Source organism: Choloepus didactylus (assembly GCF_015220235.1).
Source record: "Choloepus didactylus isolate mChoDid1 chromosome 26 unlocalized genomic scaffold, mChoDid1.pri SUPER_26_unloc2, whole genome shotgun sequence".
Taxonomy (NCBI): Eukaryota; Metazoa; Chordata; class Mammalia; order Pilosa; family Megalonychidae; genus Choloepus; species Choloepus didactylus.
This window is the reverse complement of record NW_023637615.1, coordinates 1,742,910-1,763,835: the sequence shown is the minus strand read 5'-3', so window position 1 is coordinate 1,763,835 and position 20,926 is coordinate 1,742,910. Positions and strand designations below refer to the sequence as shown.

Below are 20,926 nucleotides of genomic sequence, written 5' to 3'. Positions count from 1 at the left end.
ACAATCACTGGCTCACAGTATCATCATACAGTTGTACATTCATCACCACAATTACAAAACACTATCATTACTCCAAAATAAGGAAAAAAGTAAAAAAGAATACCCCAAATATCCTGTACCTCTTATTGCCCCCTATTATTTATATATTTCTGTCTTTATTTTATAACTCATCTACCCATACACTGAATAAAGGGTGTGCCAATCATAAGGCTTTCACAATCACAGGGTCGCATGATAAAAGATATATAGTTATACAATAATCATCAAGACTCAGTCTACTGGATTACTGTTCATCAGATTCAGGTATTTCCTTCTAGCTATTCTAGTACACCAGAAACTAAAAAGGAACTTCTATTGAATGCACAAGAATAACCTCCAGAATGACCTCTCAACTCTATTTGAAACCTTTTAGCCACTGAAAGTTTATTTCATTTCATCTCTTTCACAGCTTTTCATCCAGGAGGCATTTTCAATCCCACAAAGCAAGGGTCAGGCTCATCCCTGGGAGTCATGACCAGTGAATAGGGAAGGATAGTGAGTTTATTTGCAGAGTCAGATGAGAGTGAGAGGCCACATCTGAGCAACAAAAGAGGTTCTCTGTGGGGGATGCTTAGGCATAAATATGAGTAGGCTTATCTTTTATTATATAGGAATAAATTTCATAAGGGCAATCCCCAAGATCAATGTCTTGACTTATTAAATTGAAAGAGCCTAATGTATGTGAAAATACCAGGAATTCCCCAAGTGGGGAAGTTTAATATTTCCACATTTTTCTCTGGTTTCTCAGGGGGGATTTTGCAAATAGATTTTTTTTTTCTTCCCCAAATACTCTGGGATATATCAGGGTATACATTAAGCTGTACAGAATAACATTCCATTCCCTATTCTAGGTTCCACATTATTATGTTGTTTAAATAAACTGACCATACAGGTTAAATTAGATAGTGTGCCACAAAGAGTATAATTTCTTTTACCAAATAAACATCTCTTAAGTAACAGTTAAAAGTTAAGAAATGATGTGAATGTGGTAGAAGTTTACAATCTAGGAATCTTTACAATAAGCCTTATTGAACATACTGTACTCCAGCATGTTGATTGTCCACTTTCTGCCCACATTCTATCCCCTGATAACCTATGCTCTTGAATACAATTATCAGCATTTGCTCATTATATCTCATTTATGTTAGTGAGGTCTTACAATATTCATCCTTTTATTTCCAGCTTATTCCACTCAGCATAATGTCCTCTAGTTTCATTAACCTAGTAGTGTGCTTCAAAACTTTATTTCTTCTTACAGTTGCTCAATATTCCATTGCATGTAGACATCACAGTTTGCCCTTCCATTGACCCACTGATGAACGCTTAGGTGACTTCCATCCATTGCAAATCAAGTCACACTTAAATGACTTCCACCACTGCCACAAACACCTGCCATAAAAATATGTGCAATGTGTATTCATGTCCCTGCTTTCAGCTCTTCCAAGTATATACCAAATATCAGGGTTGAAGGATCATATGACAACCCTATACATAGCTTCCTGTGGAACCACCACTCTACCCTCCTGAGGGTCCGCACCTCTCTACTTCCTTACCAATAGTGAATAGGTATATCTCTCTCTTCACATCCTCTCCAGGGGTTGTATCTTTCTGTTTATTTTTAAACAGTTTTATTCACACACCCTGCAATCCATCCTAAGTGAACAAATAGTTCCCAGTATAATCACATAGTTATGCTTTCACCGTCACAAACTATATGAGGACATTTCAATTTCTTCCACAAAGAAGAGAAAAAAAAAAGAATAAAGAAACCTAAAAGAATTTTTGAAAAGGAGAAACAACAACCACCATCCCCTACCCCTCCCTTATATCTGCCTCTATTGACCCTTAGGTTTGGTACATCACCTTTGTTATAAGTAATGGAAGAATGTCACAATATTGCTGTTAACTATAGACCTTAGTATGAATTGATCATATTTTTCCCATATGCCTTCCCATTTTCAACACCTTGCAATATTGACATTCATTTGTTCTCCATGACATAAAATTTTTCTTATATGTTTACATATAATTGCCATAATTCTCCACTCTATGTCTTACTAAGTTACACAGTTTCAGGTTTTATCCTGTATCAAATATGCCCCAACCTTCCCTTTTCAACCATACTCACTCAGCTTTGTTCATTATACTTACAATGTTTTGCTACCATCCTATAGTATGGTGCTATCCAATTCTGAATCTTTCCAGTCAATTCCATTGAACATTCTGTACTTCTTCAGCATTCAAAGGTCAATCTCTACCATCTCTCTACCTCCTGATAACCCATGCTCTTAACTTAAACTTTCAGGGTTTTCTCATTATACTTAGTTCTTATTAATGAGAACATACTGTATTTGTCCTTTTGTTTCTGGCTAATTTTGCTCAGCATAGTGTCCTCAAGGTTCATCCACTTCTTTGCATGTGTCATGACTTTATTCTCTTTTACAGCTGTAAGATATTCTATTGTATGTATATACCACAGTTTGTTTCTCCACTTGTCTGTTAATGGGTATTTAGGCTCTTTCCATCTCTTGACAATCATGAATAATGCCACTGTAAACATTAGTTTACAAATGTCCATGTCCTAGCTCTCATTTCCTCTGGCTGTAAAGCAAGTAATGGGATAGCTGGATCATATGGCAATGCTATACTTAGTTGCCTGAGAAACTGGCAAACTCACTTCCAGAGCAGTTGCACCATTCTACATTCCCTCAAATAGTGAATAAGTGTACCTCTTTCTCCACATCCACCTCAATTTCTGTGTTTCTGTGTTTTTTGTTTTTTTGTGTGGTTTTTTTTCTTTTTTTTTTTTTTGGTAAATCTGTCCTGTTTTCTTAAGATTTTATAAAGCCAAAAAAATATCATTCTTCTAAAAGTCCAATATGGTATGGATAAAATATCACCATTTTCTCTTAGTTAAGCATTTTCTTGCCAAACTGCAATTGCAGTTTATTCCTGTATGACCTTCATCATTTCTGCCATATTTGTATATCAACACCTTGTTAATTACTTAATATTCTTCCTTAAATCAAGTTGCTGTTCATTAAATAAATATATTTTTAGAAAGAAATTTATGTCAAGTGTAGTACTGGAAAGTGTTATGGTGCCCGCGAGTTAAGGTACAAGACAGCCAAACGGAATTTAAAAGAGCCTTTATTAGTCGGCTAGCTGGCGGCTGCTGCCTGTCACTCCGCGCAGGGAGTTCAGTGAGCAGCAGCCGCCTGGAGAGTGCTTGAGACTTATATAGGCAGAAATCACATCCTGAAAATGCAAGCAAGCTACTTTGACAAAAGCAGAGTCGACGGCTAATTAATGGGTGCTTAAGGTCTTTAGCAACCTTGAGAAATTTTCTCAAGGCTGGTGCAATGGTTAATTATTGGAATGGTTACGCTTGGCTAATGCATACATCCGCAAGTCTCACTCCCTAAAATGGCACAGTTTCACTCCCTTCCTCTCAGGGCTTTAATGTTTACTTTGCAGTCATTACCGGTTGAGGGGGAAGGGGACTCTCTTGCTACAGATTAAGGGGTGGGAGCCCACTTCATTCCCCACTGGTTTTTAGGGAGAATCAAATCATTGTTTCCCCCGAGGGTAAGAATTGATATTGGTATTGGGACTGCAAAACCATAAGCTTCACGCTTTGAATACGTCGTTGGACAAATTTAACTAAACTGTTTATGACACAGGGGCCTATGATTAAGGCTAACATGATAAGAGCCAGGGGTCTGGCAACTGCTGATATTAAGGTAGTTAACCATGGAGATTGAGAAAATATACTTTCAAACCAATTTGCCTCCTTTTTCCTTTGCTCTTCTCTATCCTGCATTCTCTTTTGGAGTTGGCTTAAACTTTCTTTAATTACACCTGAGTGGTTAGTATAAAAACAGCATGCTTCCCCCAAGGCTAAACAAAGCCCTCCCTGCTTTAAGAATACAAGGTCGAGTCCCCTCCGATTCTGAAGCACTACTTTTGCCAATGAGCTTAAGGACTCCTCAAATTTAGTAACGCTTTCTTCTAAGGTTTTTAGATCCTGGTCGATCTGAGTACTGAGGCTTTTAAAATTTTGGTCTCCTGTGACAAGTGCTGTGGTTCCTACTGCGGTTGCCCCCGCTACCCCAAGTCCCAGGAGCACTGGCACTAGTATTGGTCCCCCTCGCTTGACTCGTTTGAGGTTATTTAGCCCGAAGTGCTCCCTACCTCCCTCACCAGAGTAGTAATATACTTGGGGAGGGACATGGGTGAGAATGCATAGTCCTGGAGCCTTAGGTTGCATCAGGGCGGCGGGGGGTGGGGGTATAAACACGGCGTTAACCCCGTTGTACAGGCAAACCATGTTCCTTTGGGCGCTACTAAGTAGTATCCGGTATGACCTGCCGGGCTGTTGCTAAAAATGGTTACAGAGGTGCAAGAATTAACGTAAGGAGAAGTAGACAGAGGGAATTGAGGGGACTGGAAGCATGGTCCTTGTCCTTGAAAGTCACCTAAAGTAAGCTTAGGGGTAGTGCCCCAGGGACAATAGTGTGAATTTTGGTGAATATTTGATAGGGAGACATTTTGAATGTCATTGTTAGTTACTCCTATACTCCGGTTAGCTCCCTGGCCTGTATAATAGGGTGCTTTGGGGTTTAGACATAGCCAGCAATCTTCAGTTAAGTTGGGGGAAGTTTGGTTTAAGAATTTAAACATGAGTTTAAGTGTATTGAATAGAGACTCTTGTCGGGAGTTTGGAGGTGGAGGGAGGGGAGTTGCTTTTGGAGATAAGGGGTGGCTTTTTATGGTGGAGTAAGGACGGGTAAGTGGGAAAGGAGTAGTTGTTACAGGTATTTTGATGTCGATGGGGTCCAGGAGCCCTATTGGATTTAAGGGCTTAGGACTTTTCCTTTTTTGAATAGTGAATAACACTCCGGGGTCATATCCTGATACATATAGGCGCAATCCCCACGTTTTTCCCCCCAACCACTGGGAATCTTCCCAATGCTGCTGTGGTTCAACAGTAACAGGGTTACAGTTCCCAATTACACAATTTTTAATAGGAGCTTCTGGCCTTATCTCCCTGGTGACCTTTAATAAATGATCTACATTTTTCCATGGGGCTATGGTTTCACAGCCCCAACTATAACAGAAATAATCATCCTCTCCCCCACACTTTGAGGCACTTTTTGCAGACAGATATAATGTTGACTACGCCATAGCCCTCGTTCCAGTTCTAATTTACCACAACTGAAGCCCCAAAGCTCTACCCTTCCCCCTCTCAAATAGGTATTTACAGCTTCTGGTAGATTCCAGAGTCTCCCAAAGAGTTTACATAGGTCAAAAACAAATTTAGGGCTGCCAGGGGTGCTAATCTGGCTGACCACTGTTCCATCAATGGTGCAAGTTAACTGCCACGTATAATTAGTGGCTTGATGGGGGTTCTCGGCGGCTAGCATTGTTACTAGAGTCAGCATAATGGCGTACGTCGCTGCAGCCGAAGTTTTAGGGGATCTGATGTTTTTTTGTATGGACCATTCTGCGTTCTGGTCGGAGTCTGCCTTTTTAATTTGTGAGCGATGTATCCAAAATCTTTTACCTGCGACTTTCATGGCAGTCGGTGTACTTAGAATCACCTGTTAAGGCCCAGCCCAGCGTGCCTCAAGGGAGGAGGGATTCCTTTTTCTGATCCACACTAAATCACCAGGTTCAGCAGTAGGGGTTTCTTCTTCCGCGGTGTCAGGTTTCGCACGGTGGGCGCTGACGACGTGATGGATGTTTTTGGAGCTGTAGTGTAAAGCCTGTAAGGACTTGAGAAGTTCAGAGTTAGACAGGGAGGCAAGCTGCTCCTCCCCTAACTTGGGGAGGAGCGGGGGTGGCCTGCCGAACATGGCTTCGTATGGAGTAATACCTTTTACATAAGGAGTACACCTAGCTTTAAGTAAGGCAAACAGAAGAAGGCTCACCCAGTTTCCGCCAGTCTCTAATTTAAGTTTGGTGAGGGTTTCCTTAAGTGTCCGATTCATTCTTTCTACCTGTCCTGAGCTTTGCGGTCTGTAGATGCAGTGTAGCTTCCATTTGATTCCTAATGCTTTTACCAAGTTTTGGGTAACTTGGGCTATAAAAGCCGGACCATTCTCAGACCCCATTTCTACTGGTAGGCCAAACCAAGGGACAATTTCAGCCAATAATTTCTTAGCTACTACCTGAGCTGACTCTGACCTAGTTGGGTAGGTTTTAACTTATCCTGAGAAGGTGTCCACCAGCACAAGTAAGTACTTGTATTCCCCTGGTCTAGGAGGCAGTTTTGTGAAGTTTATTTTTTATTGCTTTTCTGGAAGTTGACCTCTTAGGCAGTGACTGGCGGCAGCAGGGGTACTTACATGGCTTGAGTTGACTTGAGCACAGACGTGACATTTTTTGCTTACTTCTTTTGCTAACTGAAAAAGCTTACGTATGTAAAAGTCAGTTTTAGCAGCTTAGCTAATTTTGTCCTTTTCAAGTGTGTACTTTGATGCGTTTGGAAAATTAAGTTTCTTCCCAGTGCTTCTGGTAGGAGGATTTTGGAGTAGCCGAATATTAGAGTTTGTATAAGTTGGGGTAGCTTTTAGTACCCGGGGCAGTAGGAGGGGCAAAGCTTGAAGAGGCCCCACTGGTTTTAGGGCTGCTTCTTTGGCCGTCTGGCTGGTGAAAGCATTTTTTTTTTTTGCCTCGGGCGTATTTTTTTCTGGAGGTTAGGAGACCACATTCCTGGTAGATGGTTTCATGCAAGTATGCGGTGGCAAATGCATACCGGCTGTCTGTGTAGACAGTTAGGCCAGCCTGCCGCAACCAGATTGAGGTGCTTTGAAACATAGGCTATGACGCGTTTCATGGCCCCAAGCACTGTGTTAACACTCCTTTTGCTGCCCTTTGTGCCTTGGCTACATGCAGCTGGAACGGCTTTTTGAGATTTGGGAGTGCTAAGGCTGGGGCTCGAGTGAGTGCCTGTTTTTAGAGTCTGAAAGGCTCCCTCCTCTTTACAGAATGCATATTGGTTTTGGCTTAGAGGGGGCCCTCTTTGTCCTTCTTTCTTACTGGACAGTCTATTACCTCCTCCCGACTTTTTTTCGAATTTTTGGTTCCTTTTTCGGTTTTTATTCCGCACCTGGTTTTCACTCATGGCAAGTAGGACCTTTGCCATTTTTTTTTTATTTAAATCTTCAGAACACTCTCTATTAGTGAAAACTTGTTGAGCAACCTTCACCAACTCGCTTAGTACCTTTCCCTCAAAGCCTTCTAACTTCTGTAATTTTTTCTTTATATTTGGGGCTGACTGGGCAACAAAAGCAATATTAATTGCTCGCCTGTTTTCTGGTGCCTCCAGATTTATAGGGGTGTATAATTGGTAAGCCTCCTGGAGGCACTCTAGAAAAGTGGCAGGGGACTTAGTGGCCCCCCTGAGTTACCTCAGTTACTTTGGACATATCTGTAGGCCTCCGCGCTGCTGCTCAGAGAGCCCCCATTAGAGTCTGGCGGTACCGTTCGAGAGTCTTCTTACCTTAATTCATGTTAGGGTCCCACCAGGGTCGGGTGAAAAGAAAAACGGTTTCGAGGTTGTCTGCTTCCGTGGTAGGTAGATCGTCTGGCCCCACGACTAGTTTCCATCCCTGGGCACGGATTCTCTTTCTCTTCTGACGTGAAAAGGGTTTGCAGAAGTTGATAGTTGTCCTATGTGGGCTGATGGGTAAAGAAAATGGACTCTAACAAAGAGATTATTTGTTGGGGGTTTTGACCCTCTTGTATTCCTAGCAACTAAAACAGTAGGTGCTTAATAAATATAAACTGAAGCAATCAATATAAAGTATGGTGTCTGGGCTTTTGCCCAGAATAAATACTAAAAGTTTCAGCTGGAGCAGGGTTGGATGGAGAGACCAGAAACTAAATTCTGGGTCCCTCCTTGAGGAGGGAGTTAGCAGCAGGGACCCCTGCGCAGCTCGGTGAGGTAGAGCAGCTGGGCCTCAGCATTAGGGGCCCGAACGAATAAAGGACTGAGTCTTTCCCCAAGGGGCATGGCGCCTCAGGCCTGGCTTCAGGTGGGCTGCGGCGCCGGGAGTTTGGAGGGGGGGCACATGTAAAATACAGTAAGAACACTGGGTCAGAGTCTCATTTAATGAACCTCTGTGATAATTTTTCACTGGAAGGAGAGAACTTTTTTTTTACACAAGGTCAAGGGATGAGGATTTTCTCCAAATATAATTTTGTTGGATTACTCATTTCAACATATTTGAATTTGAATGCAGCTTGCTAGGTTCACTATTAGCAACATTGTACAATTACTTTATGTTATTTAAGAACCATAGAAAGGAATGTTCTAGAAATCTCTTAACTTAAATTTTTAAACAAAACTGAATATTTGCTAAGGGCATGATCTTATTATTAATTTACAATTCAGCCATCAGCAAAAATTTAGTAAGTGGAGCAATTTCATGGATTTCTAAACATGACATAAAAACATGACTGCATACTTACTATCTATTGCACATTTCACTTTATTGATAGAGTTAAAAAATTTCAAGTTGGTGGATTTCATAAAGTAGATGGCAACTTAACATTTTACTGTACTCTACATTCACTTTGCTAAACAAAAGCCTTTAAACAGGCCACAAAACACTGCAATAACACATTTATTTCCTAATAAAATAAACCTTTTTAATAACATTGAAGTAAAATGGTTTTATCTTTGCATTAAATGACATACCATGAACTTCTGCAATATAAAACTACTTTAAAAATGAGTATTAAAAGCTATTTACAAACTCCGGAGTGGGAACAAGGGGTCCTCCTGAACTTAGGGTAGGGGGGAACTTGAACTATTCCCGGAAAGGGCCCCGCGCTAGGGGCAGAGGGTCCTATGGAATAAGGTGAGGGCCATGATAAGGGGGGACTATTTTGTGGGGGGTTGAGGACTGGTGGCCTTTTGGGTGGCCCTTTAGAATGAGTACATCTTGCTTTTTGGAGGTTTAGGTGTTGAACAATTTTAGTCCCAGGGAGCCGAGTGGCAGCCCGTGCCTCCCTGCCCTCAGGTGGCCTGCCTCGCCCCCTGCCCAGGGAAGTGGCCTCTGGCCCCTAGCAGGGTTCCCGTGAGGACATGCAGCACTCGTACCACCATGGTGCCTCAGACATAGACAGGTGGGCTCCAGCGGGACAGCTGTCACTTGGCAGGTCAGCTCCAGCACAGCTCAGTCACAGGGATGAGCGTGAGGCTTACCGTGCCCCATGGGGAGCCTCTGCCCCCACCCCCACCTCCTGGCTGAACGCAGAGAAGCCACTTGTCTTCACTAATCTCCCCCTGCCCCCTGACCTTGGCCTTTCCATGTGGCTGTTTTTGATGCCCAAATACGCTGTTCAGTGGGGCTTTGGCCCACACTCCCAAACAGGGGCAAATTTAGAGTCCCCTGGGAGGGGGGCAATTAGAATTTGGAAAGGTTGGCCATTTGAATTTGCAAAGGGCCCGGAGAGCTCCTGGGTTGACCGTAGCCCCCAACCCTGCAGCTCGGCGGCGGAAGTCCTGAACATTTTTCAAAAAACATTGCAACGGAGAGCAAGCGGAAGCAGATGGAGACTGACCCTATGGGACTGACAGTTGGCAAAACAGAAACAGAACGGAACAAAGACACCAACAACAAAACACAAAACAGAGACTAAGTCTGCGCTAAGAGACCAATTCCAAACCTGTACCAGAACCTAAAACCTGAGGCCACCAGCCACCGTCGTGGTCCGAGGCCGGGTCTCGGAGTTACGGCTGCGTCCAGCCCTCCCAAAGACCCTAAAGGGGTTCCCCACCAGACCAGATTAGAGATCTCTTACCGTTGTGGGCCCATGTCCAGATGGCTCCAGAGGCAGATTTTCGAATCTCGAGGCCCGACCACTCGGTTCTCCACCGGGGCTGAGGAACGTCTCTCAGCGCGCCCCCCTGGGGGAAGACCGGTAGTCAGACCTCGTCTCGACCGATAAGCCTCGGAGTACGCCGAGGAGAAAATTCTCGCTGGGGCCTCCAAATGTTATGGTGCCCGCGAGTTAAGGTACAAGACAGCCAAACGGAATTTAAAAGAGCCTTTATTAGTCGGCTAGCTGGCGGCTGCTGCCTGTCACTCCGCGCAGGGAGTTCAGTGAGCAGCAGCCGCCTGGAGAGTGCTTGAGACTTATATAGGCAGAAATCACATCCTGAAAATGCAAGCAAGCTACTTTGACAAAAGCAGAGTCGACGGCTAATTAATGGGTGCTTAAGGTCTTTAGCAACCTTGAGAAATTTTCTCAAGGCTGGTGCAATGGTTAATTATTGGAATGGTTACGCTTGGCTAATGCATACATCCGCAAGTCTCACTCCCTAAAATGGCACAGTTTCACTCCCTTCCTCTCAGGGCTTTAATGTTTACTTTGCAGTCATTACTGGTTGAGGGGGAAGGGGACTCTCTTGTTACAGATTAAGGGGAGGGAGCCCACTTCAGAAAGCCACTATTGTTTGCTCTAAATAGAAATATTTTTGTGTAAGTGTAATAAAGCCAAATTATTATTATTCAATTCTAGGTATAAATTTGGCTGTTTGGCAAAGATTCTGAGCTAGAATCCCTGACTCTCTTAGATAGTGAGATATGTAAAAGGAGGAAAGGCAGAGAATCAGAGCACAGAAGTTACAAGGTTCTGATTTCCAGATGCTGCAAGCTGTGTTGGCTTCAAAACCTTCATTCTGCTTTCTGACACAGTTAATTTACACATGCATAATTTTTATAGGATTATTATATCTCACTATTATTTTAATGCTCTATAGCACTTTAATCTAATTAAAACTGGCCCATTCATTTATTCATTGACTCATTACAAAATATTTATTTTCTATCATGTGCCAAATGCTTTTTTAATTATCAAAGCTTAGGTAGTGAAAAAGGAGACAAAAGAAATCCTTTCCTTCATGAAGATGTACATTAACAAATAAATATGAGCTATAAATAGGTAGGTAGCTAGGTATGATGATCAGAATTATACAGGAAAATAATGTAGGTAAAGTGGGGGATAGGGAATATTCAAAAAGATAATCAAAGGCCTGAGTGAGATGAGGGACATAGTTATGAAACTATCTTTGAGAAGACTGTCCCAGAGAAAAGAGCTAACACAAAAAGCATTAGGTATATTCAAGACACAACAAGTTTGTTGGCATTGCTAGAATAGAGTGAGTTAGGAGAAAAGGGAAGGAGATAAGGTCAAAGAAGTACCAAGGGACCAGATCACATATGATCTTGTAAGTCACTGGAAGGTTTTTGGCTTTGACTGTAAGTGAATTATGCACTCCATCCCTTGTGTGAGGGTTAAGAATGACATGTTTTGAGATACAACTTTAAATATTTTCAGTCTGCTGAATAAACAATGGACTACTTTATTTTAAGAAACTATAAGGTATCTGAAAATGAGAAAAGTCAGGTAGCCATTACAATTAATTAGGCAAGAGATAATATTGACTTGGACCAGGATGTTAGAAGAGGAGGTGGGGTTTCTAAATATATTTAGAAGGTAGAACCAATGGGATTTAGTGGTTGAAACTCAGGAAGGAATCCAAAGGGTTTGGCTTAGCAACTGGAAAGACAGCATTCCCATGAACTGAGATAGATATCATTGTGGGAAGATGAAACTTTGGTTAAGTTTGGGATGAAGAATTCCTTTTGGAATATGATTTTGAGATATATTTTAGACATTTAAGTTGAGATGCCAAGTAGGCAGTTGAACATATGAGAGTGAAGCATGGGAAGAGTTTGGACTGGGAAAAATTATTTGAGAGGCATTACCATGTAGATAACATTTGAAATCATGAGATTGTTTGAAATCACCAAAATAATATTTATAGGCATGGTATAAAAGAAATTTGAGAACTGATCCTTGTTTAGGAGTTGGTAATATAAGGTAAGATGAGCAAAGAACATAGAGGAGAAGCAAATAAGGTGGAAAAAAAACTAGGAGTATGTCATGTCCTGAAAACAAATTGAAAAAGTGATTTAATGAGGTTGGATGAAATGTGAAAGGTGAAGATAAAGAATGATGAGGTCTGAGACTTTAAATATTCTATTTGAAAATATGAAGGTCATAGGCCATTTTGACAATGGTACTTGTGTTGAAGAGGGTATCCATAGAGAACAGATAATAAAAATTATAGAATATTTGAAGAGAAAGTAGAGAAAAGAAGTAGATAAAACTCTCAGGAATTTTGATGTGAATGAAACTGAAATACTAGTGTCACTTAGGGACCAAATGAGAGGAAAGTGAGATCAAGAGAGAGTTTGTTTTATGTAATTAGAAATTATAATACATGTTTAAGCTTATGAAAACATCTAGAACAGAAGATAAAATCATGTGTCACTAAAATGCCTTTTAATAGGCAAGAGGATATGGGATCAAATGCAATAATAGAAGGGTTGGCTTTGTATAACATATGCAGCTCATCTGTAGTAGCTGGAGGAAAGATAGGGTACATGGACCCTAGTAGTCTGTTTCATAATTGTAAATCCTTCTATTTTGCATTTGTATAACTTTCCATGGCCACTATGTGCTCTCCACATCCTAGAGTCCCTTCACAGTCACAGTCCAAATTCTTTCTTCTCTAAGATATTTTATTTGATAACAATTCACACCTTTGCCTGTCTTGCCTGAACTGTGATGACACTAATTAATAAGGTACATTTCAGTGTTCAACATATTATGTCTTGTTTGGTCCTCAGTACCATGTGTACAAGATTTGACTCTCCAAAACAGGTTAAAACTCTAGATATCTCTACTGTATTCACCCATACAACTGGTGAACTTATGCATTTTTAAAGACCACCACATAATTTGCTCTTTTCCTGAGGAACGTTTTGTGACCCTCTCCCCAGAGTTAAATCCTTCTTTCCTTCTGCCTCTAGCATTTTCTGTCCCAAGCTCAAATCTCTTTAAAAACAACTCTCAAACATGATTGGAAATATATCTCTTAAATTCCCCTATTGATTATTTAGAATAGTAATTGAATGTTACTTTATTTGCATTGTGAGCTATAAGACATTATCTTGCACATAACAGGTGCTAAACTTATAGATGAAAAAAGTAAAAATATTTAGCATTATGTTAAGTATATAGCAGTAGGTGCTGACCGAAGGACATTTAGTAGTTGAAATCATTGGGTACTAGGAGCAGTGATTCAATTTCTTATGGTTATTAGTAAATAGATTTTAGTCACAGAATAAAGGACTATTTATCTCTGGCAAGAGGTAGGGGAGGTGGATCATTGTTGATTGTGGTAAACACAAGTTTTATTGATGGTTTTCTCAGTGTAAAACCTTTCATCCTTGGAGATTTGCAAAGAGTGTTTCATTTTATTTGAAGGTCATGTTTTATTCTTCTCTGTAATGTCCTTTCTTTATGTAGCTCTTCAGTTTCCCTCATTTTAAAAATCAGTCATCTCTCTCAATTGCATTTGCTCATTTCACTGAATCATGCATTTGCATGATGTTTATTAATACTGTCTGCATTATAGTGGTGCAATTTTATTACTTCTGGGATGTAATTTTTGCCTAATCTAGGCATATCACAGTTTTACAAAAGAAAAGGAAAATAGATTCCATATTGTATACTGGTGCCACTTGACTTAGTGAACGTTGATAGAGAAGAGTGTCAGCTCAGTGGGAGAGGTTAGTGACATGAGCTATAACTGTCATACAATCCAGCTCAATTAACTTCTTTCAATTATCTATTGAATAACTCTTCCCAGGAAACTTGATCTATTCTTTTCCCCACTGTCAGGTACACTCTAACACCAACTTTTTGTTTTACTGGCAAATTCTCCATTTTCTTTTTTTGGTTTAGTTGCCATCCCCTCAAATATAAATTTTACCTCTCTCCCCCCACCACATTGCCTCCACCATTATTCTTTCTCAATACTATGTTCTTTCAAAACTCCTAAAACAATGATTGCAATTTATTTTTGTGTTTAAGTAAGTTATATCTAGCACAGTACTTGGCAGACAGTTTGTACTCCACATATTTTTAATTAATTAATAAGTATTGAATGGATGGATGGAATGACATATAAATGGATGGATGGATGGGTGGGTGGATGGAGGAATGAATTTTGAACTTGTGGGGTGCTTAGGCCTTTTTTCATTCATAGTACACTTAGAATATATAAGATTATCCAGGGATTTATGTTTTATCAGTAAAATAAGACATAAGATATTTCCTAGCTTTCATTAAAAGGAATTTTAATTATTACATAATATATCTTTGAGTAGATGAACCAAAGATTGTCTACTATAAGCCAGATATGATAAAAGAGCTTTATCCAACTATTGATCTGTTCCTCACAGTGATGCTGCAATGTAAACTGCATTATTTTTATTTTGCATTTGGGAAAGCTGAGGCACAATAAATTCAATCAAATTTCTCAAAGTCTTATAGCTAATATGTGGCAGAACTGGGTATTAAACCCAAAATTGTCTGACTCAAAAACTGTTGCTCTTTCTAATAAACCAAGCCAACTCTATATATAATCTTAACAAATCTATCAAAAACATGTGATGCATTAATTGTTATAAGAATATGTATTGACTAAATTAAATCACTTAAATTTTAATACATACTGATAATATTAATATGTGCAATGATAACGATAAGTTAGAGGTTGCAAACTGGTAATCTCTGAGCCAGATTGGGGAAAAGTGGTGCAACAAAGAGATTGAGTAAAATGTTAAAAAATTTTGAACAATTATTTTGTTTGTTGGAAGAATTCACACCTATACATGCAGGCACACACAATTCAGATACCTGTCCTCTCCTGAGAAATCTTGAGTTATTTCAATATAGGATTCCTGTTTTGCTGGCAGAAGTGTGTTAGAGCCTGGAGGTGCTGCCTCTTTTAGATGAAGTAACAGCCTCCAATTCACCCGTCACAGCAGGCCTGTTTATCTCTCTGGTAACTAGACACTTTCATTTGAGGTCAATCATATAATAGATCTAAGAACTCTCATTTAGAATCTGAAGAAAATTAAATTCTTCTTATTTCCCATTTCTCTTCTCTTCCTCTACTGGCACTGCAACAAGTCTCATTACCATAGTTTGAAACACTCCTTACTGCAAAAATTACAGTTAATATGAAAATGAAATTACAAAATTATTTTAATTATTGAAGACAAATTTGTATAGAGTTCCTTGATACTGATAAGTGTCTGATAAAACTATAATAATATACAATTGAGAGGAGGAAAAATATATAAAATTAACCACCATTCAAACACCACATTGAATTTCAGCTTATACTAATTTTCATTTTCAGGAAGACATTAATAGATTCTATTTAATTTTAACTGAGCTAAAAGAAACATAATCAACAAAACAAAGAAACTCCAGCTAATTAATTCCCAAGCAACTATGCTTCTTAAAATATGATTGTGTTTGAGTCACATGAGGTTGTTTTGGTGACAGAGGTGGGAGATTTTATAATTTTAAAGTTATATATGTTGCCTTGCCCATGATCATAGGTGGCTCATGTATTGAGACAGGAAAAATAAACAAACAAATAATGATTTTGTTGAACTCTTTTAACAACACAAGGAGAAAAAATAATCTCTGTATTTCTTCCCTCCATTATAAAAAGCCAAAGAATAGTATTTTGCCAGTGGGCCTACTTCTATCCTTTGGAGAGCTGACAGACTTAAATAACAAAATAAAATCAAACACCCTATAAATGTTAGATCCAGAGGCTAATTATATCTCTAATCCTCCATGTGGCTTTTGAGGTGAATACATCAATATTGACTGAGTTCTCCTGATTACAAGCAGACACACCTGTTAGCCAATACATTACCAGCATTACACTGTGAGCCAATGAATCCACAGATACACAGTCCTTGACACAAAAATACATACGTGATACCTAGATGTCCATGTAATCAATACATATGAAGCAGAAACACTTCACAGAAACATTTTTAGGATTTAAGTCACAGCTTAGAATGCCTTGAATGCAATATTTTCACAAGCTATGACCTTATGAATTAAATTGATCTTTTCTACCCTATGGCAATTTAGGAAACCATTTCACCAATAATGTTGAGCACTCTGGTTATAGATGCAAACCTATGAAACACGGGTCAAAGTAAAAGAAAAAGTTAGATCTATTTGAATATATCCAACTATACTGCACTCAAGGGCAGTAAGAGTCACCAAGTAGAATTAATATTCTTTTACTGTCTTTTTCATATAATTTTATTGTTTCCAAAAAGCATCTGCAAAAACTCAAGGAATAAAGAATATTTTCCACTATTCATGGAGACTGAAGAGAGATGAGAAATAAATAATTCCCATATTCAATGATGAAAACTGTGTTTCATACTAGAGCAGTGGTTATAAATATATTGATATATTCACATCCTTAACTATATATTTATCAATATCAAATAGCTAACATGTATTGAATACTTTGTGTTAGGATTTACACTGCTTTGTATGAAGTATCCACATATAACTCAAGTTGGTATGTAATATTAGATGAGGCATGTTCCAGCTTGCTAAAGCTGCTATTATGCAAATGGATAGGCTCTTATAAAGGATATATATTAGGTTACAAATTTACAGGTTTAAGGCCATAAAAGCGTCCAAACTAAGGCATCAACAAAAGGATACCTTCAATGAAAAAAGGATGATGTCATCTGGAATACCTCTGTCAGCTGGGAAGTCACAAAGCTGGCATCTACTGGTCTTTTACTCCTGGATTCTTGTTCCAAAATGGCTTTCTCCAAAATGTCTCTGGGTTTCTGTCTCTTTTAACTGCCCTCTCAGATCCTGTGCATGCTCCCTCTAAGAATCTGTGGGTCCTCTGTTAGCTTATCCAGGGCAAACTCTGGGCTTAATCTCTTAACATCTCCAAATGTCCTTCTATCTGCATCTCCAGGTATCTGGGTCTGTGTCAGCCCCTGAGCTCTCTTAAGGACTCCAATAAACTAAACAAGACCCATCTTGAATGGGATGGGGTCACACCTCTATGGAAATAATTTAATCAAAATGTCTCAACTGCAGTTGGATGCATCACATCTCCATGGAAACAACATAGTCAAAATATACCACCAATAGTAAGTCTGCACACACAATATTTCATTAAACGACATAGTCTTCCCTGGGGTATGTAGCAGTTTCAAACAGGCACACAGTGCCTGAAAATAAATTAGTTTAGAAACTTAAGCATGTTTGACAGGCAAGAGATCCAGGATTTTATTTTAGCTCAATCTGAATCCAAAGCCTATATTGTCCTTATTTGGGAGAATGTAAGTTTAAACAGATGCGCGCGTGCGCGCGCGCGCACACACACACACACGCACACACACACACACACACACACACGAATTTTTGTAGACACATAAGTATTGTCTTCTGTTGACAGGAATGTGATAAACAAAATTCCACAAACTTAAATAACAGAAATTTATTGTTTTACACCTTGGAGGCTGCAAGTCCAAAATCAAGCTCTCAGCAGGGAATGCCTCCTCCAATGTCTATAGCATGCTGGTGGTAGCTTGCTGGCAATCGTTCTCTGCATCCTCACATACTGATCTGTCTCTTCCTGTCCCCTCCTGTTTCTTGTACTTTCTTGTCCAAATTTTGTTTGCTCATAAAGACTCCATTCATACCAGATTAAGGCCCATCCTGATTCAATTTGTCCTCATCTTAAAAGGATCTCCAAAGATCCTATTAATAAATGAGTTCACACTCACAGTACCAGGGGTTAGGACTTGAACATGTCTTTGTGGGAGACATTATCCAGTCTACCACACACATATTCACACACACATAAGAATACATCTGAACACAAACCAACAGGAAAAATATAATTAAGAGGAATTATTTTTCACAAATTGATATATACAATGAGCATTATATACTTGTGTATATGTTTTGGGTAATTTCCCAAATTTTCATAATCAAGCAGAGTTCTGGAACCAAACTCCTCATCTTACCTTGAACTTTTAGTGACTTCTCCTGAAAACTCCATATATATTACTGTCATCATTTCACCTGTTACCCAATTGGACATTCATTATCTTTGTTAATTCTTCTATCTTTCTTAATTTCCATATCCAGTCACTCATCCTTTACATTACTGCCTTTGCGGAGGCCTAAACCTCCTTTTGGCTTTGTGGGAAGCTGAGTTTTGTTGCTTATCTTATGATATTTGCACAAAATGCTTTACTCTTAGAGAATCCTTGCTAATACATTAGCTATTTAGCTTAAGTAATTGCTTCTCTTAGAGAAATCTGCATGTTGACCACGGACTGTCCATGATTAAAACAATTTCAAAAACTAAAGTATAGTTTTTCGCCATGAAAATGACTTCATCAGAAGTTTTATTGAGTCTTGAACATTTCAATTGTCTGTTCCACAGTTGTCCATCAAGAAGATATATTTCATCTCTGTATTTAATATTGGTTCCATCCTTCTGTTACAAGGAAGGCTCTTTCTGGAAGACAATTTTTAAATGTCTTTTTAAAATGCTTGTGTGTGTGTTTGTGTGTGTGTGTGTGTGTTTGTACATTTGTATATGGTTGCTGGTCCATTCTGCCACAATGGATATTTGAGGATTGATTCAACCTGTCAAGCCCTATTCCAGTTTTATATAATTCTCTCATCAATGACACACAAAGCTTCCTTGATATAAAATGACACCAAATGGTGGCATTAAGTATGTTATGTAAAATGCCTAAAATTAAATGAATACATTTTTGAGTATACTTAATATATTAAGGAACAGATCTTAAATTTGGACAAGTAATTATGAAGGTTTGTAATCTTTGCTAAACCAGAAATGATTCTTCTTACCTACTATGCAGCTCCTCCTGAAGGCAGCTGATTATATTTAAAAAGAGCAACGGAAACAAAGAGAGGTATAAGTGGCCCTAAATTACCTGGAAGGTAACTTTGGAAATCAAAACTCTGTGTTTATTTGATATGTCTGTAATTCCCATTTGTAAGAACTACATAAATGGAGCTTTTGTGTATTTCAATGTTGTCCAATTTTAATAAAAGTATCTTTATTATAATTTACTTTTCAGAATATTGACCCCCGCCCCCCTCGCGCGGCCCCCGGGTAATCTGGGGTGGGCGGGGCCTGCCGGGAGCCCCCCCCGGCCCCCCTGGGACCCCCTCACCTGGCCCGGGGGGCTGGGGAGGCTCGGTGAGCTCCATGCCGGGCACGCGGCTTGCCTTGCCCGGCCGCCGCGCCGCCCCGCCCCGCCCGCTCTCCTCGCCGCTTGTGGGGCGCCGAGACCCCCGAAGCTCCCGGAGGGCGGGAACCTGTCCTGCCTGACTCCCCGGGACCCGGTGACCTCCTCCGGCCCGGCGGAGCCCGGAGGCGGGGCTCCGGGGGCGCGCCAGCCCCCTCCCAAAATGGCAAACTGAAAGTGTCCCGCCCCGGCCCGGGCGGGAGTCGCCGGGCGGGGGTCTGTGGGGGGCCTTGAAGGCCTGGGGGAGGGAACCAGGCTGGCCCTGATCCCGGGCCGCCCCGCCCCCTCGGGTCCCCGGCAGAGGCCCTCAAATGTCTTACATTCAGAGGCCTCTGGCTCCTCCCCCTTGGGTGGCGGGGCCGGGGTCTGTGGGGGGCCTGGAAGGCCCCGGGGGAGGGGACCCGGCTGGCCTTGGTCCCGGGCCGCCCCTCCCCCTCTGGGCCCCGGTAGACGCGCTCAAAGCTTCCCCCCGCCTGTGGGACCCCGAGTTCCCCGAGGGTCCGGGGGAGCGGGGACCCGGCCTGCCCGAGTCCCCGGGGCCTGGAGGCCTCCCCGGGCCCGGCGGAGCTATGGGAGAAAGTGTGTTCATACTGTGTCTTCCTCATATTCCTGCGTGGCTCGGCGGTGGTATGATCCGGGTTTTGTTCCTGTGTATTCCTATCGGGGTCTTAGATGGTTTCCACGCCAGGGATCTCATAAGGGTTCTCAGAGTATTGCAGCATACGAACGTTGATATTGTTTTGCTGGAGCCCAAGGAGGAAGATACCCATGAATCAGAGAGCTAGCATCATGTAGCAACAGAGCAAACACTAGAGACGGAATAAAAACTGAACTAAGTTTATTTGTTATGTTTTTCATAATCAACATCCATGGGCGGGAGGGGGGTGGGTTGGGAATGGGATGTTCGTGGTGGAGGGGAGGGGATGGGGGAAGCTGCTGCGATTCAGTGGTCCATGGGTTCATCCCTGGTGTTCAGTTCTCGGAGGTTAATGTGCATTGGGTAAAATATCATCCCTCCTTCTCCCGTCTCAATGATGGCTGTTTCCCACACCAGTTTCATCAGGTCTAGGTCACAGGACACGAGCCCGTGGGTTGGAGTCTGCTCACTTGGAGTGTCTCTGTCAGTATAATATAGGGGGACTGCGGCGGCTACCGGGGTATCTTTCCTGAGGATGAGTAATTTGGGGCTGTTGTTGGTAACGGTGACATGGAGTCTTATGTTGGGTAGCCAAACGGTGGGCTGCACGATCGTTGTCTGGTTTTGTTCCATGCCCGCTATGAAGAGAGCAGGGGTTTTCCCAGATTTTCTTTGTCCCAAGTGGAAACAGGCTGTAACTCTGAGGGTGGTCGATTCTCCCGGCTTCACGACCTTTTTCTTCTCCAGAAAAAGGGGAATAAAATGCCCTCCCTGGGATGATGAGGATTGGGGTATGCTGGCTTTATGGAGTATAATCTCTGAGGGGTTTCCGCTGGTGCAGATGTGCAGCTGGACCCACAGGCTGTCTTGCAGCAGCACATTCCCCATGATCTTGATGGTTGCTCGAAACATGTTTGCATCGGGTAGATAGTGTAGGGAGACGCTCTTAGGGGCGATGGTGTTTTTGTTACCTAGGTTAGTAACTCTGGCATCTAAGAGTTGGAAGAAGCGA

At 41.1% G+C, this 20,926-nt stretch overlaps 1 protein-coding gene across 1 annotated transcript; it reads right to left on the bottom strand.

The window, feature by feature from the left end:
- Positions 1-5,038: 5,038 nt before the first annotated feature.
- Positions 5,039-19,882, bottom strand: LOC119525768 (collagen alpha-1(I) chain-like). The gene is made up of 4 exons (XM_037824560.1): positions 19,598-19,882; positions 19,203-19,515; positions 9,856-9,961; positions 5,039-5,816 (listed from the first exon to the last, which is right to left on the bottom strand). Exons 1-4 carry the CDS (start codon positions 19,880-19,882, stop codon positions 5,702-5,704), a joined length of 819 nt encoding a protein of 272 aa, XP_037680488.1. The 3' UTR covers positions 5,039-5,701.
- Positions 19,883-20,926: the final 1,044 nt, after the last annotated feature.

Coding starts and splice junctions, on each gene's coding strand:
- LOC119525768 (XM_037824560.1), bottom strand. CDS start 19,882: ATGAGGAAGACACAGTATGAACACACTTTCTCCCATAGCTCCGCCGGG. Junction 19,516..19,597: donor GGAGCCAGAGGCCTCTGAAT/GTAAGACATTTG, acceptor TCCCTCCCCCAG/GCCTTCAAGGCCCCCCACAG. Junction 9,962..19,202: donor TCCCCAGCCCCCCGGGCCAG/GTGAGGGGGTCC, acceptor GTCTTCCCCCAG/GGGGGCGCGCTGAGAGACGT.